A 14,325-nucleotide genomic window follows, 5' to 3' on the forward strand; every position below is an offset into this window, starting at 1 on the left:
AAACAAACAACCAAAACCAAAACCAAAACCAAAACAGGCAGTGGGCCAACCCATAATATAAAAACCAGAAATATAGAGGAATAAATCATATTATATTACATCATATTCCTTAATTTTCCATATTTCCCCCCGGAGGTGAAAAAGCATGTTTCCATGTTAAATGCGTTTATATCTCATTTTAAACAACTAATTGTATTTCTGAATACGCCCTCAAGTTTTCATGGCTTATGGTGGTCCGTATTTCTCGTTAATTAAACTAATTGCTGCATAACCCATTAATTTTTCCTTTGATGTGACTTCCCAGAACTAGAATTGTGAGTTTCTTCCCACAATTCTTCCTTAAATTTCCCTGGACACTCAGACCCTGCCTCTATAAATGCTGATGACGCAAGGGCTTCTGGGGAACGTAGTTCTGGCTTGTAGCTAGCGAGTCCGCTGGCGCTGAGCCGAAACATTTCCGGCGGAAGTTGGAGGGCGTGAGAAGGAAGGCAGACAGTTTTCCGCAAACGTCTCATCTCAAGGGTGCACCTGGACGACGCATGGGGGCTGTGACTCTGAGTCCCCATGCGATTGGCCAGAGGATCTCCGGGCACGCGCACAAGGCGCTTCATGAGCCACGCCCTTGACGGCTGTCTGGGAGTTGTAGTTCCGCCTCCTACCTTAACTCACCCGTCGAGCAGCGGCTTGGAAGCCTGAGGCATTCCACCGTCTTCGGTGCTTGGTTTTGAAGATGGATCCCGGCCCCGACGGGGCGCCGCTGGCTGGCCTGGCCTGGTCCTCGGCCTCGGCGCCCCCGCCACGGGGGTTCAGTGCGGTGAGAGGCACCGGGGGTCAAGGGTTGAACAGGGTCACTGGCGTCTGCGGAAAGGCAGGAGCCAGGCGCTGACCCACGTTCCGCCGTAGATATCCTGCACAGTAGAGGGGGCGCCCGCCAGCTTCGGCAAGAGTTTCGCGCAGAAATCTGGCTACTTCCTGTGCTTCAGTACCTTGGGCAGCCTGGAGGTAAGGGGCGCCCACCTCAGGGAACCCTGGGATCTGCCACTCCTGTCCACTCGCGGGGTCCTACGCCAGGCCAGGCGCTCCGCCCCCGCCCCCTGGGTGACTCTTGCTGTGTTCTCCCCACCCAACCCCCAGAATCCACAGGAGAACGTGGTGACCGATATCCAAGTCCTGGTGGACAAGAGCCCCCTCCTGCCGGGTTTCTCCCCGGTCTGCGACCCCCTGGACGCCAGTGAGCCCCGCGTCGGAAGCTGGGGGTGGGGAGCGCGTGCGCGTCCCTGCGGGGGGATCAGGGAGAGGGATGGAGGGGTGACAGGCACAAGATCTCTGAGCCTGGGCCACCCCCTCGATGCAATGTGTACTGACAGGGTTAGCTGAGGACTCGGAGCCGTGTTTCAGGGCGGGATGACAGACCCTGCCCTGCGTAGAAATGTGCAATTGGCAGTCTCTGGCGTAGAGAAACAACAGCGACCTGTTTTATTGCTATTAGTGCGACACGTCTTCTTACACCGTAGCCAAGCTCTGAACTACGCGCAGTTCTCTCTCTCTCTCTCTCTCCTTTTTTTTTGTTTCCAGGCTTTTGCACACTCCAATTCATGTCCCACCCTCTCTTAGCTAATACTTGGCTCTCCCCACCCCTCCGTTTTGGCTCTTATAGCCTGGGAGCTGCCCTTCCAGCCCTGACCACCCTGCTTTCCAACCATCTGGCTCTCCCTATCTCCCACTGTGTCTTGTCACTTATATTTGATTCTCAGAGTATATCTATTGATACTGGAGTTAGCAAACTTTTTCTGTAAAGGGCCACACAGTAAATATTTTAGGCTTTGCAGGTCAGGTCTGTGGCAAATGTCTGTGGCATATTCTGTTTTGCTCCCACAACCCTTTGAAACTGTAAAACTGTAAAAAACCATCTGTAGGCCTCATGAGCCCTACAAAAGCAGATGTTGGAGGCTGGGGGTGGAGGCTTGGCAGTTGAGTGAGGTGTGGCTCATGGGCACTCAGTTCTGTCTGATTCCACAGCTACCCTCCTCACTGTGGTGCACATGGATGAGCCCACCTCAGTGACTCCTAAAGGTTGCATGGAGTTGCCTCCTGTGGCCGTATCATTCATGCTTTAACCATTGCCCTAGCACCGTGCAGGGGCCTGCCTTAAATAGCACCCTGGCAGCCAACGTCTTGGAGCCATCTTTGGGTCCCTTCCTTGCTTTTCCCTCTTCTCACTCTGCTCCGCTCACCCCCAGAGGCCTCCATTTCCAAGAAGAAACGCATGTGTGTGAAGTTGGTGCCCCTGGGGGCCGCGGACACAGCTGTGTTTGACATCCGGCTGAGCGGGAAGACCAAGACAGTGCCTGGATACCTTCGAGTAGGGTAGGGCTTCCCCCCAGCCTCTGGCCTCCTCCCTTGCCCTCCAACTCCCATACATACCCTTTTGACCGTCAGGGACGGCCCTGAGGCCTCCTGTCTCTTCTGCCACCCCTCTGTGCCTCAGTTTCCACATGTCAGAATGAGGATAGCTGTACTAGTCTTGTAGGGCCGTCCTGAGGGATAAGTTGGCATGTCTGAAGAACACAGTGCAGTGATTGGACTTGGCAGTTGCTTCAGATGCAGGCTGAGACACTGAAAGGAAAATTCCCCAAATGGCAGGGGTTCCTCCTTTCTTCTGGCAGCTGTTCTCAGCCCTTGCTGCACCTTGGGTCAGAACTCCCTCCCCCCTTTTGCCCCCCATCTAGGGACATGGGTGGCTTTGCCATCTGGTGCAAGAAGGCAAAGGCCCCGCGGCCAGTGCCCAAGCCCCGAGGTCTCAGCCGGGACATGCAGGGCCTCTCCCTGGACCCATCAGCCCAGCCCAGGTGAGTCCTTGGGCTTAGGGATGCGGGTGGTAATGGGGTATCAGGCCTGACCTGGGCTGGCCCTTTGCTACCAGCAAGGGACGCTTCCCGGAGGGGACCTTGTCAAGACTGGGCTCACGGGCCTCAACCCTGCGGAGGAGTGACTCCATCTATGATGCCTCCAACCTCTACGGCATCTCAGGTGAGTGCAGGGTAGAAAACTGAGGCCTGAGGGTGGGATGTGATTGGCCAAAGGTTTATATAGTCCAGAAGGGGTGGAGCCACGGTTGGAACCATAGCTGGCTCCATCCCATTCTGTAAAGACTGGGCGGTGGTGGAGGGGCGGGGAGGGAGAGGGCTGGGTGTGCCTCTGGGGTCGGGTGGGCAGCACCCAGGCCCCAAGCACCCTGCTCCTCAGCTACTTACCTCCACCACCCACCACCCCATCTTGTGCTTTCCTCAGCCATGGATGGGGTTCCCTTCACACTGCACCCCCGATTTGAGGGCAAAGGCTGCGGCCCTCTGGTGAGTCTGTGCCCCAGGGAAGACTGGGCCATCTATCCCTGCCCCTCGCCTTTCTAGCTCAGGAACACAGGGACCATCAGCCATGCACCCAGCCCCCCAGCCCTGAGGCCACATTCCTGGGTTGAGGGAGGCTGGAGAAAAAGGGGTGGGGGCTGGAGGGCCTCTCTCTGGAGTGGGGAGCCAGGAAGGGCAGCTGGGTGCTGGTTGCTAGAGGCTGTGTCAGGAAGAGGGAGGGGATGTTCAGGCAGGTTGAGGGGGGCCCTCCTTGAAGATGAGGAAATGGGGGTTTCAGGTGGGAGCCTGGGCCCAAGATTGACCTGCCCTACCCACCAGGCCTTTTCTGCCTTTGCTGATCTTACCATCAAGTCGCTGGCGGACATTGAAGAGGAGGTAGGTACGGGGCAGGTAGGAAGAGCAGGGGGGTCCTGGGACCGGGCCCCCCACCAGGCCACCTCAGTCTTCCCTAACCACACCCCACCTCTCCAGGGCTGCAGGCTCTGTCCTCCGTTTCTCACGGCTCCCCCCACAGCCCCTCCCTCACTCTGTGCTCTCCCTCCCCCAGTACAACTACGGCTTTGTGGTGGAGAAGACAGCTGCTGCACGTCTGCCCCCCAGCGTGTCGTAGCCCATTCACCATTCCAGGGAAGAGACCGCTGCCCCACGCCCCCTGGACTGGTGGCTCGCCACCCTAGCCCATGTTGGGGACCTTGGCAGCGCAGGGCACCCTGGACCCTCAGCCACGTGGGGAGCTACCACCCTGGAGGAGGTTGACCTGGCTGCTTGGTGACGGGCCTCCTGCCCCAATCCCTATAGGGCAGGGGTGGGGCCTAGGTGGAAACCAGTGCCTTCAAGTCATTTGTGTCAAAACTCTGGTGCCTGGAGGCCACACAGCCGTCCCCTTGGCAATAAACACTGTGCTGTCTGTCGTCTGGAGTCCTGACCCTGGCCCTGGGTGTGGCTTGTGGCCTTCGCCTTGTTCAAGCCGGGGCAGCCAGGCACCCAAAAGACAGGTGTAATCCTGGAGGGAAGGTTGCGCTGTTGCTACTGTCATTCCACAGAATGGGAAACTGAGGCTCAGTGAGGGCCTGACCCAGGATTCTAGACCATAAAGAAGACCCGCCCTACTCCCCTGTCCTTGCAAAAACAGTAACAGTAGTAACAGCTACCACTTATCCTAGGGACCATGTCCCTAGCAGTTGAGACAAGGTATCTCACTGAACCCTCCCACAGCCTGGTGGGAAGCCCCTGTTTGGTCATCACTTTACAGGTAGGGAAACTGAGGCAGAGGACTGCTAAGATCACAGCTGGGATCACAGCCTGCTAACCAGAAAGCTGTTCTGTGCATCCCTCTTCCTCCACTGTGCTGTGGGTACAAATGGTTGACCCTAATTATCTGCACTACTTCCGTTTTACAAAGTTGTGGCAAAAAATGACATTAAGGAATACTGGATTCCTTGGGGAGACAGGTGGGTTTCTACGAGTTTTTGGTCACATTTTTGTCAAGTGACCGATACATGACCTTGTTTTGTGTGTGTTTCAAGATGCCTCGTTTGTTGTATATGTACTGCTGCTTTATCAGCATTGACCTCATCCCCACAGCAGGTTAACTGACACCTGGACAAAGCTTATCCGACACATGTTTTCTCTGGAGGGCACATGGCAGCCTTCTGGAGCTTAGGGGCACCAGACAGAACCTCAGCACTAAGCTTTGGGGCCTTTTTAAAAGAGTGAAATGCCAAGGAAAAGCACAAAAATGTGAAACCCAGACTGTGGCAAGATTCGTTTACAGTCTGGGCGCTGGAACAAGAAGGCGGACACCTTGTTCCACCTCCACTGGGGACATGTACCTCCTGGGACTCGGACTTCTCCCTGCTCCGTGCCTGTCCTCTGGTGACCATAAGCACCAGGGGCATGTGGATTTTTGGGTCACAAATAAATTTTAACCGGTAAGAGATTTTGCAAATAGGAACCTGCAAATAATGAGGGTCAACTGCATGTGTGAAGTTAACTGCCCCAGGCTGGCTTTCTGCCACCTCTGTGCTTCTCTCGTCTGCTCTCGTCCACATCCCTGTAGCTCAGAAAGGCAAGGGCTTATTTCTTATCGATAACATCCCTGTGGCAGTGAGGCCACAGTCTCTGCTGGTTGGAGTTGTGCGGAAATCCCCCTGAAGAGGCAGCCACCCTCTCGCCCTGACAGCAGGGACAGGCTCAGAAAAGTCTTACATCGTTCAATGCCCTGGCTAGGAACGACCTTGTTCAAGTTTTGCTCACAGCTCATTGGCCAAAGTGGGCCCCACAGGGCCTGAAGGAACAAACCACCTGTCGTGGCCTTGTGTCCAGCGACACTGGCCCAGGAGTCTAAGGTGGGGGCACTGCCCTGCACGAGAGTCTGTGGGAAGGGGGTTCCCTGCTCTGTGGTCTGAGGAGAGGCGAAATTCTACTCTAGGGGTCTTGGGGGAGGCACACTTCTGCTCTGGAGTCTGAGGTGGGGACCAAGCATTGTTTTGGGGTCTGAAGCTCTGTGGTCTGAGGAAGGAGGCAGAGCCCTGCCCCGGGAGTCTAATGGGGGAGACGGCTCTCCTGGAGGAGGCTGGGAGAAGACCATGCAAAGGGTGCCCCTCCCCCACACACTCCGCTGCCTTGAGAAAACTAGGCCTCGGGTACTAAGATATCTCCCGCATCTCCCACTCCAGACTCTGCCAGCCCCTGCCAGGCCCCACCCGGGCTGCTCTGGCGCCGGCCTGGGAATTCAATCTGGTCGGAAAGCAAAGGCTGTTTGTTTGCCCTGGTCGCCTTCTCGGCCACCCTGAAACCAGCCCTGGATCACTTTCCAGGGCAACTATGTGTGACCGGGGCCCTTGGGTCCCCTGTGCTGGCCTCTGGTCTAACTGGGCCAGTTGTCACGTGACGCTGCAAAATGCCCACCATCTGAGCCCTGTGGGGCCCGGAACTTCACAGGAACTTCACAGCATCCGAGAGGGCCCAGGGCCACCTCAACCCAAACTACCCCAGGCTGAGCTGACATTTCCGGTACAGAGGGAGCAAAGCTTCACTTTTCCTGCCTTGGGCTCGCCCCTGGGTGCTGAGAGCCAGGCATCGCAGGAACCTGGGTACTGAGAGAGATGTTTCTGGGGAGACATGGTCACAGCTCCACTGCCAACTGGTGACCCTGAGCAGTGACTTAATCTTTATACTTCTAGAACATTTCATCACCCCAAAGGGAAACCCCATTAGCAGTCACTCCCCCAGCCCCTAGCAGCCACCAGTCTGCTTTCTGTCTCTGTGGAGTTGCCTGCTCTGGATATGTCACCTAGAATCACAAGTATGTGACTTCATGTGTCTGGCTCTTTGCTCAGTGTGATGTCTCCAAGGTTCATCCACGTTGTAGCCTGTGTCAGCGCTTCATCACTTTTCATGGCTGAGCGATCTCCGTTCCACACTTGGTCCATCCTATCAGCTCATGGGACACTTTTGGTGATTGCAACCAGTGCTGCTGTGAGCATGCACATTGAAGGCTTTGTTTGAACACCTGTTTTCAATTCTTTCAGGCCTCCTTATATTTTGTACTCCCGCCCAATCCTGGCCCTGGGGATGAAGCTGAGGGGTCCAGCCTCTAGTTCCCCTGACCAGTCCAGGAGGCCCCCCGCCCCCCGTGCTGGCAGCCAGCCGGGTCCTTCCTTCCCTCTTTCTTCTCTCCTCCATCCTGCATCCCCAAGGCCTGCCCTGTTCCAGGGGGTTCTCAGAAACTGGGGTCTCCAGTATTCCTCAGGCACCTACTCTGTCCCAGATCCCTATGTGATGGGGTTCTAGCCATTGCTACTATGTGGCCTCACCTCTTGGGCCTCAGTTTCCCCATCCACAAGTGGGGTTGTCCTGAAGAATAACTGGAGACAGGAAAGCACCTGGCCCCTGCCTCCAATATCCAGCATGCAATAAAGACGTGACACTTATTCTTATTTCATCCTCTTTGTTGATAGTCATCACGTGTGCTGAGAGTGCGTGCTCACTGGCACCCATGTTATCAGGTGCCCTGTGGGATGCTCACTTGACCGCATTCCACTGGTGAAGAGGAAGTCTGCAGCTTCCTGGGAACCCAGGGAGACGGCCAAGGCTGGTGGGACACCCAGGCCTGTGATCAGTGGGGTCTTTTCCTGGGGTCCGGCTTGAGAACAAGGCCTCCCTGCCGGGTGTTGTCCCTTCTCTGCCCATTGGGAGGGGTCCTGAGGAGCTTCCTTTGCTGTGGTTGAGCCTCCTCTGCTCCTTGGGCTCTAGAGTCCCCATGTGACTCAGGAAGGGTCAGGCTGGAAGATTTCTGGGGACTCCATACATTTGGGGTAGGGGCCAGGTACGAGGCTGTCCCCACACCCAGTGAAACTTACATGCACGAAGATTTGTGGGAGATGGTTCCCAGGAGGGTCTACAAGGGGCAAATCCCGTCTCCCATTCCCACCTCCCCACCTTCACTGTTGTCACTCTGCCCCTTACCCCAAACCTGGGCTTGGCCACAAAGCACATTCGGGTGTGGCTCAAGTGACGTGGAGACAGTGAGGGTCAGAGTTTACTTCCGGGTTCTGGAAGAGAAGACGGGAGTGGGGCCAGGGCCTCTGGAGACTCCTAGGGCTCCGAGTCATCCACTCCAGGCCCTGTCAGTTCCATGTCAGAGTCCCAGAAACTGGCCATCAACCCATCTTTCCCAACAACCGAGTGCCTCGACTGAGAGCATCACAGGCTGACACACACGGATGACCTACTGTGCTCAGACCCCTGGAATGGATTGTACAGAGTCTCATGGGAGCCCTAGGCAGAGGGACTGATTCTGTCCCCATTTTACAGACAAGGAAACTGAGACACAGAATGGTGATGCCCTCCGCCACAGACCCACAGCCAGGAGTTGGACGCAGTCCTTTAGGGGTGTTGTGGACCTGGGCTGTTCTGAGCTCTGCACACAAAGGTTTCAAAGGCTCACAGACCGGAAGGAGTCGCAGAGACTTGCACTGTCAGCAGCATTGGGGTTACAGGACCCAGGTTCGAATCCTGGTTCTGATGCTCAGTACTGGCCGGGGGACCCCTGGTGAGTCACTGCCCCTCTCTGGGCCTCGGTTTCCTCATCTGTAAAATGGATGAGGACATTTAGAGAGCCACTGCCTAAGCCCCACCCCAGCTTCCTTCCTATTACAGAACCTCATTTCTCTGCTCAGCTACATTTCTCAGTCTCCCCTGTAGTAAGATGTGGCCATGTGACTGTTCTGGTCAGTGAGGTATAAGCAGAAAGGACCCAAGGCCTCCCAGGAAGACTTCTAAAAGATGCTGAGCCAGCCTTGGCTTCTATCTTTCTGAGTAAGAACATGAAGGCTGGAGCCTGGAAGCTGTGTTGTGCCATAAGGCAAACTTGAGGACAAAAGCCAGGGATGCTGTGAACTGAAAGATAAATCAAGTTGTACTGCTACTGTGGCTGATCCTGGATATATCTCTACCGAGTGCTCTTTCTGCTGCCTGACACCAGCTCTCTATCCCTGATCCCTGAGCTCATACCAGTGTGGAGTCTTTCCCCGAACCCCCTGGCTTGTGGCCCAGCATGCTGCGCATCTCATGGGTGACCCCTTCCCAGTGTCCTCCACCAGCCAACAGTGTCCGGTGCATGCGGGATACAGGCAGGCTGCTCTCCCAGCCCCCACCCACAGCTGCAGGTGCTGAGGCAGTGACTGAGGGTCTGAGGGGGTCCCCAGGTTCTGGGCAGAATGAGTAGGGAGTTTGATGGTGGGTACCCTGCTGGGGTGGAGCCCTGGGTCTGGCCTTGGAGACTTCAGCAGAGCGGACAGGGTCGTCTTCAAAATGCGGTGGGGACAACTCATGGAGGCCACGGCGGGTGGCCCGGGCGGCCTGGAGCAGAGTGTGGGTCAGCATGGCCACCAAGGCCAGTGCACCCAAGCCGAGGATGGAGGCGGCTGCTGCTCCTGCCTCGATCTCGAAGAGCAGCAGGGCGTAGATGGACAGTGCTGGGGAAGGAAATGTTTCCATTTATTCAGTCAATAAATATTTGCTCTCTGAGCCATGGAGAGCAAATATTTGTTTTCTGAAGAGAGGGGCAGTCACTCAAAACTGACCAACAGGGTAGACACATGGATGAACTCATCTGGTCCTCTCTCAACTCACGCCAGACTTCCCGAATCCCTGTGACTGGCCTTGAGGGAATCAGAGCTGCTACTCCCCTGTTTGCTGGTCTGAACAAGGCATTTGGTGACCCAACCTTGAGGATCTGTAGTGGCTCCCTGTCACCCTGTCCAGCATCCGTTGAAACGATTCTTTATTGTGAGGACTATTCCATGCACTGTAGGACATTTACCAGGGTCTACCTCCTCCCACCCTGTTGTGACAACCAAAAATGTCTCCAGATATTGCCAAATATTCCCCGGGGTGTAGAATCAGCCCCCATTGAGAACTGCCAGTCCAGTGTCTCCCCTTAACCCGGAGGGGCTGGTCTAGGAACTCTGATCCACTCCTATGGCATCAGTGATGTGTTTAGTCCTGGGCTTGACCAATCAGAACATTGCTTCTCTAGTTGCAGTGATTGGTGCAAGACTTTCACATGACCCCAAGCTCAGCCAATTAGAGTCAGTAATAAGACTTCCTCTTGGGTCAGGAGGACCCAGGAATTTCTTACTGCAGTGCCCCCCCCCCCCCCGGGGGGGACTTGTAAGAGAGAAACCCAGGGCTGATAAAGGACTTCTTGGCACTTTGTGGGGTGTTCTCTGGCTCTTCACTTTTGCTTTTCAAGATATCATATTGCATCCTATATGGCATATTAAAGTGAGGCCAAGGAATTTTTGCTGTAAACATTTTTTTTCCAAATTATAAGAGAAAGTTTATATAGAAAGTCAGAGTTAGAAAAGGTGAGCCAGCTGGGCTGTGTGGGTTCAGGAAATAAGTTAGAGACAAAACAAGGGAACTTAGAGCTTAGAAAAAAGGAAGCCAGAATTCTGGTTGGTGTGGCTCAGTGTATTATTGAGTGCTGGCCTGTGATCAATAAGTTGACAGTTCAATTCCCGGTCAGGGCACATGCCTGGGTAGCAGGCCAGGCCCCCAGTTGGGGTGCAAGTTAGAGGCAACTGATTGATGTTTCTCTCCCTTTCCTTCTCCCTCCCTACCCCTCTCTCTAAAAAATAAATGAATAAAAAACAAACAAACAAACAAACAAAAAAACGCAGAGCGAATGTGCCTGGGGAAGGAGAGAGGGGAAGGCCCAGGCGTGCTCGAGAGAAAGAAAGAGGGCACCACTCTAAACATTTCTGAAAAGGTCTTTATAATTATTCTTTTGTCTGTGGTTAGCAACAAGATTGGCTGGACATGCTGGGGAATTCTTGCCAAGTGAGCTCACCTAACCTCAAAAAGAATCTAAATGGGAGCTGAATGAATTCTTAAATTTAATGCCTAATGAAACTGACATAGTTACCTTTTTTCCCCTTTGTGAGTCTTCTAGAATTTTAGAATGAGGATACTGGATTCTCTAAGTCTCCAACATTTTTGTTGGCTCATGAAAAGACTGGAGGCTGGAGGCATTTTGTCAAAAGCACTTAGGGATACAGGCATCTTTCTCAGGGGCAGCAGGTGAAGAGGTGAAGCAAGAGGCATTTCCGATGGCCTCATTTGACCACCTGGATTCAGTCACATCCAAGACCAACAAAGCCTGATCTTTTCAGGTATAGGAGTCACCCCATCCACTTAAAAACAAAAACAAAAACAAAAAAAAAAAACCCAACCCCACATCTGGAGCATTTTATTAAGTCAAAAGTTACTCAGAGTTCCCTGTACTTGATATACAAATTCCCACAATGAGCCGTAAGCTCACATCTCATAAATACATGTTTTAAATATATCTTGTAAACTTCTGTTTCCCTATTGTGGGACCAAGAAAAAAAATCCCCTGGGGATTTGATGGCAAATCCCCTGTTTTTCATTCAGCTGAATATTTTTTCCCAGTAGAACAACAGGTCTGTGTGTAACTCGGCATGGAGTCTGCAGACCGTCACCATATTTTTCAACATTGCAACAAAATATAAGATGTCAGGAGTCTCTTTAAAGAAGCTTGATGATTTTATGCCTTTATCAGCAGGTGTGGGTGAGAGAACATTGATCTAAGAAAAGTTACTACAAGTCAGGGAAGAGAAGAGAGGGCGGTGTGTCCTCGGGCGCCCAGCTGATTATTTTTACTCAGCTTCTTGGTTGGGGATTTAAAATTGCATTTCTGGTTTATAAAGCATGCTCCCCCACCCCCCACCAGCCTTTAAGTCATTCTTGAGATGGAAGTTCTGATTATTTGTAACTAAAACAATTTTTGCAACCTCTGAAACACTATCTCCAGAAATCACCAAGGACACAGAAAATTTTGTTCAAACCAAATGTAGAACACTGACGAATCAGAAGTGTTCTGAAGACAAGGACCATTTACAAATCCCCCTGCCCCCACTGGAGCCAGATGCTATCTTCAGGCTTTACCGAGATTAACTCAAAATCCCCTTAGCAATTCCCTAAACCAATGAATTGTTATCATCCAATTGTACTGATGAGGAAACTGAGGCACAGAAGAATTTTCTCAAGGTCCCAGAGCGAGAAAGTATCAGAACCAAGAGCCAAACACAGGCAGGGTGGCTCCGAAGTAGACCCCAGTTATGGGACCATTACCCCTGGCCACCCCAACTCAAGACCCTACATCCCATGTCCTAGCCCCCAGTACGCACCTGCTAAGTAGACGGAGACCCCACAGCAGAAGAGGCCAAGGGTGATATGTCTGAGAAGGCGGCCTTCGTAGAAATAACTGTCAGACCTGGGAAGGAGGGAGGGCGGCAGGAAGAAAGGGCTCAGGAGGTGGAGCTGGTTGGGGAAGGCCGGGGAGGGAGGGATGGCCGGCTTTGGAGGAAACGAGATCTGTGTGAGGATCCATCCATCCATCTGTCCATCCTTCCAAGTGAATATTTACTACCATTTACTGTCTGTCCATCCCCATTGATTATTGAACCACCTGGCTATCCGCTCATGTAACCATGCCTTATGAGTCCATCCATCCATTAATCCATGCCATTCATCATCCATCCACCATCCATCACCCACCAACCCTAACTCTAACCCATCCGTCCATCCACCCTGCATCTCCCATTCACCATCCATGGATCCACCCAACCATCTGTCTGTCCATTCGTCCATCCCTCACTCACCACCTATCCATCCATCACCCACCCCCTTCCTCCATAACCCATCCGTATACATCATCCATTCAAACACTGAACACTCACTCACAAAGCAGCTATTATCTACCGGCACTTGTTAGCCACCTAACTTCCATTACTTTACAGACCATAAGTTTATTTGGGAGATGAAGAAACTGAAGTTAACTTGCTACCAATGGTGATAGGAACAAACTCCCAAAAGCTGGCACTGCGGACCTACTTTTGAGACCAGCACCGGGCTCTGTGAGTCTGCAGTGGGCAGTCTCTGAAAGCCGCCATCATCACTCTTCTCCCACCGGTACAACAGAAGTGGCCTCCTCTCTGGTCTTCCTGCGCTTAGGGCTTATTGTTCCCTAAACGACAAGCACTTTCAACACTAGAGCTATCTGACCCTCGGCCCTATCTACCCCTCAGCTGCCACATATGTAAAATGGGTGGTTGGGGGTTCGCAGCAGTAGTTGGCAGCTGCTGTAAACTTTCAACTAATATAGAATGGAGGAAGGGAGGCAGGAATGGAAAAAAGGCGGGAGGCAGGGAGAGATGATAAAGGAATGGGGTAAGGGAGGGAAACTCTCCCCCAACCTGAGGCCCAGAGTGGCAGTGGCTCTCTTGGGCTTGCTCAGCCTGGGGCCGGGTGGAGGGGCCAGTCCTCCTACCTGCCGGGGCCGGGCCCCCTGGCCAGCTCCGCACCCAGGTGGCCGCAGAGCGCGGCGAGCAGCAGGCAGGTGAGGCCCAGCACCAAGGTGAGCGCTGCGAGCGCCGCAGCCAGCGGCAGCAGCGCCCCGGCTGCGTCCTCAGGCAGCCCCGGGCCCTCGCCCAGCTCCGGACCCAGCCCATCCGCGCGCAGCCCCCGCAGCTCCGCGCGGCCCGCCTGCAGCTGGAACAGCAGTTGCGCGCCCAGCACGGCCAAGACAGCCGCCGCGACGCCCAGCAGGGTCATTGCGACCAGCACCCGGCCGCCGTATGAGCGGGCCATGGCCGGGGTCCTGCGGGCCTGGGGGCAGCCGAGGAGTCAGAGGTTTTCCGGGGCAGTGGAGCTGGGAGTGGCGGGGATCCAGGACGGAGCGGGGTCGCAGAGGTGTCTGAAAGTTGGAGGGGCTTCCGGGGCTGGGGGGTACTCGTCGCAATCCGGACGCTGAAGCTCCGCGAAAACTTCAGACGGTCTTTTCTCCTCCCTCCGAGGACCCTGCGGGCGCCCCCTCCCGGCCTCAGGTGCTGGTGGGGAGGGGCCGGCGAGGGGCGGGGCCAAGAAGGGCGGGGCGGCCCCAGGAGGGGCAAAGGGCGCGATGGTCCCACCCAGGGACCCCTAAAGGTCCCTAAACTCATTAAGTACCGCCCCCTCCCCCGCTGCGTGCACCGGCCTGAGCACCTGTTTTATTGTTTCTGTTTTTTAAAGAAACTTTAACAAATTTTTAAATAATTCACCTTGATACTTAGTCTCTACCTGCGGATCTCTAGCAGCAATTGTTTGTGATTTCCTGTTTGCTCACTTTCTTTCAAAGCTTTGCAAAAGGGTCTCCTCCTTGGCCCGGCCCTCCTGGATCCTCCCCTCCAACGGGCGCCCCAGCCCTTCGCTACTAGGCTTAGTTCCAACCACGGCACTTCTTTTTTTTAAAAAAATATTTCATTTATTTATTTTTAGAGAGAGGAGAAGGGAGGGAGAAGGAACGTCAGAGAAACATCAAAGTGTGGTTGCCTCTCGCACGCCCCCTACTGGGGACCTGGCCCACAACCCAGGCATGCGTCCAGAC

At 54.1% G+C, this 14,325-nt stretch overlaps 2 protein-coding genes across 3 annotated transcripts; one reads left to right on the plus strand and one right to left on the minus strand.

Annotated features, from left to right (window-relative positions):
• Nucleotides 1–638: 638 nt before the first annotated feature.
• On the plus strand, nt 639–4,279 carry MVB12A (multivesicular body subunit 12A). The gene is made up of 9 exons (XM_045853550.1): nt 639–814; nt 904–1,002; nt 1,135–1,231; nt 2,241–2,367; nt 2,730–2,849; nt 2,924–3,030; nt 3,292–3,353; nt 3,687–3,743; nt 3,916–4,279. Exons 1-9 carry the CDS (start codon nt 731–733, stop codon nt 3,976–3,978), a joined length of 816 nt encoding a protein of 271 aa, XP_045709506.1. The 5' UTR covers nt 639–730; the 3' UTR covers nt 3,979–4,279.
• A 3,039-nt stretch (nt 4,280–7,318) lies between these two features.
• TMEM221 (transmembrane protein 221) lies at nt 7,319–13,760 on the minus strand. Of its 2 annotated transcripts, XM_045853259.1 has the most exons (4): nt 13,231–13,760; nt 12,089–12,174; nt 9,119–9,349; nt 7,319–8,462 (listed from the first exon to the last, which is right to left on the minus strand). In XM_045853259.1, the coding sequence occupies exons 1-4, from the start codon at nt 13,548–13,550 to the stop codon at nt 8,401–8,403; spliced, it is 699 nt and encodes a 232-aa protein (XP_045709215.1). In that variant the 5' UTR covers nt 13,551–13,760; the 3' UTR covers nt 7,319–8,400. The 2 variants fall into 2 exon arrangements, with proteins under 2 accessions (XP_045709215.1, XP_045709214.1); XM_045853258.1 differs by having other exon boundaries at nt 7,319–9,349.
• Nucleotides 13,761–14,325: the final 565 nt, after the last annotated feature.

This window comes from Phyllostomus hastatus, unplaced genomic scaffold (genome assembly GCF_019186645.2).
Source record: "Phyllostomus hastatus isolate PE091 unplaced genomic scaffold, TTU_PhHast_1.1 phas_contig_98, whole genome shotgun sequence".
In the NCBI taxonomy this organism is placed as follows: domain Eukaryota; kingdom Metazoa; phylum Chordata; class Mammalia; order Chiroptera; family Phyllostomidae; genus Phyllostomus; species Phyllostomus hastatus.

Excerpts from the sequence above, each read along its gene's own strand:
- TMEM221 (XM_045853258.1), bottom strand. The coding sequence starts at position 13,550 with ATGGCCCGCTCATACGGCGGCCGGGTGCTGGTCGCAATGACCCTGCTG. Across the intron at positions 12,175-13,230 it reads AGGGGGCCCGGCCCCGGCAG|GTCTGACAGTTATTTCTACG; the intron begins GTAGGAGGACTG and ends CCTCCTTCCCAG. Across the intron at positions 9,350-12,088 it reads GGTCTCCGTCTACTTAGCAG|CACTGTCCATCTACGCCCTG; the intron begins GTGCGTACTGGG and ends TTCCTTCCCCAG.
- MVB12A (XM_045853550.1), top strand. The coding sequence starts at position 731 with ATGGATCCCGGCCCCGACGGGGCGCCGCTGGCTGGCCTGGCCTGGTCC. Across the intron at positions 815-903 it reads CGCCACGGGGGTTCAGTGCG|ATATCCTGCACAGTAGAGGG; the intron begins GTGAGAGGCACC and ends GTTCCGCCGTAG. Across the intron at positions 2,850-2,923 it reads GACCCATCAGCCCAGCCCAG|CAAGGGACGCTTCCCGGAGG; the intron begins GTGAGTCCTTGG and ends CTTTGCTACCAG.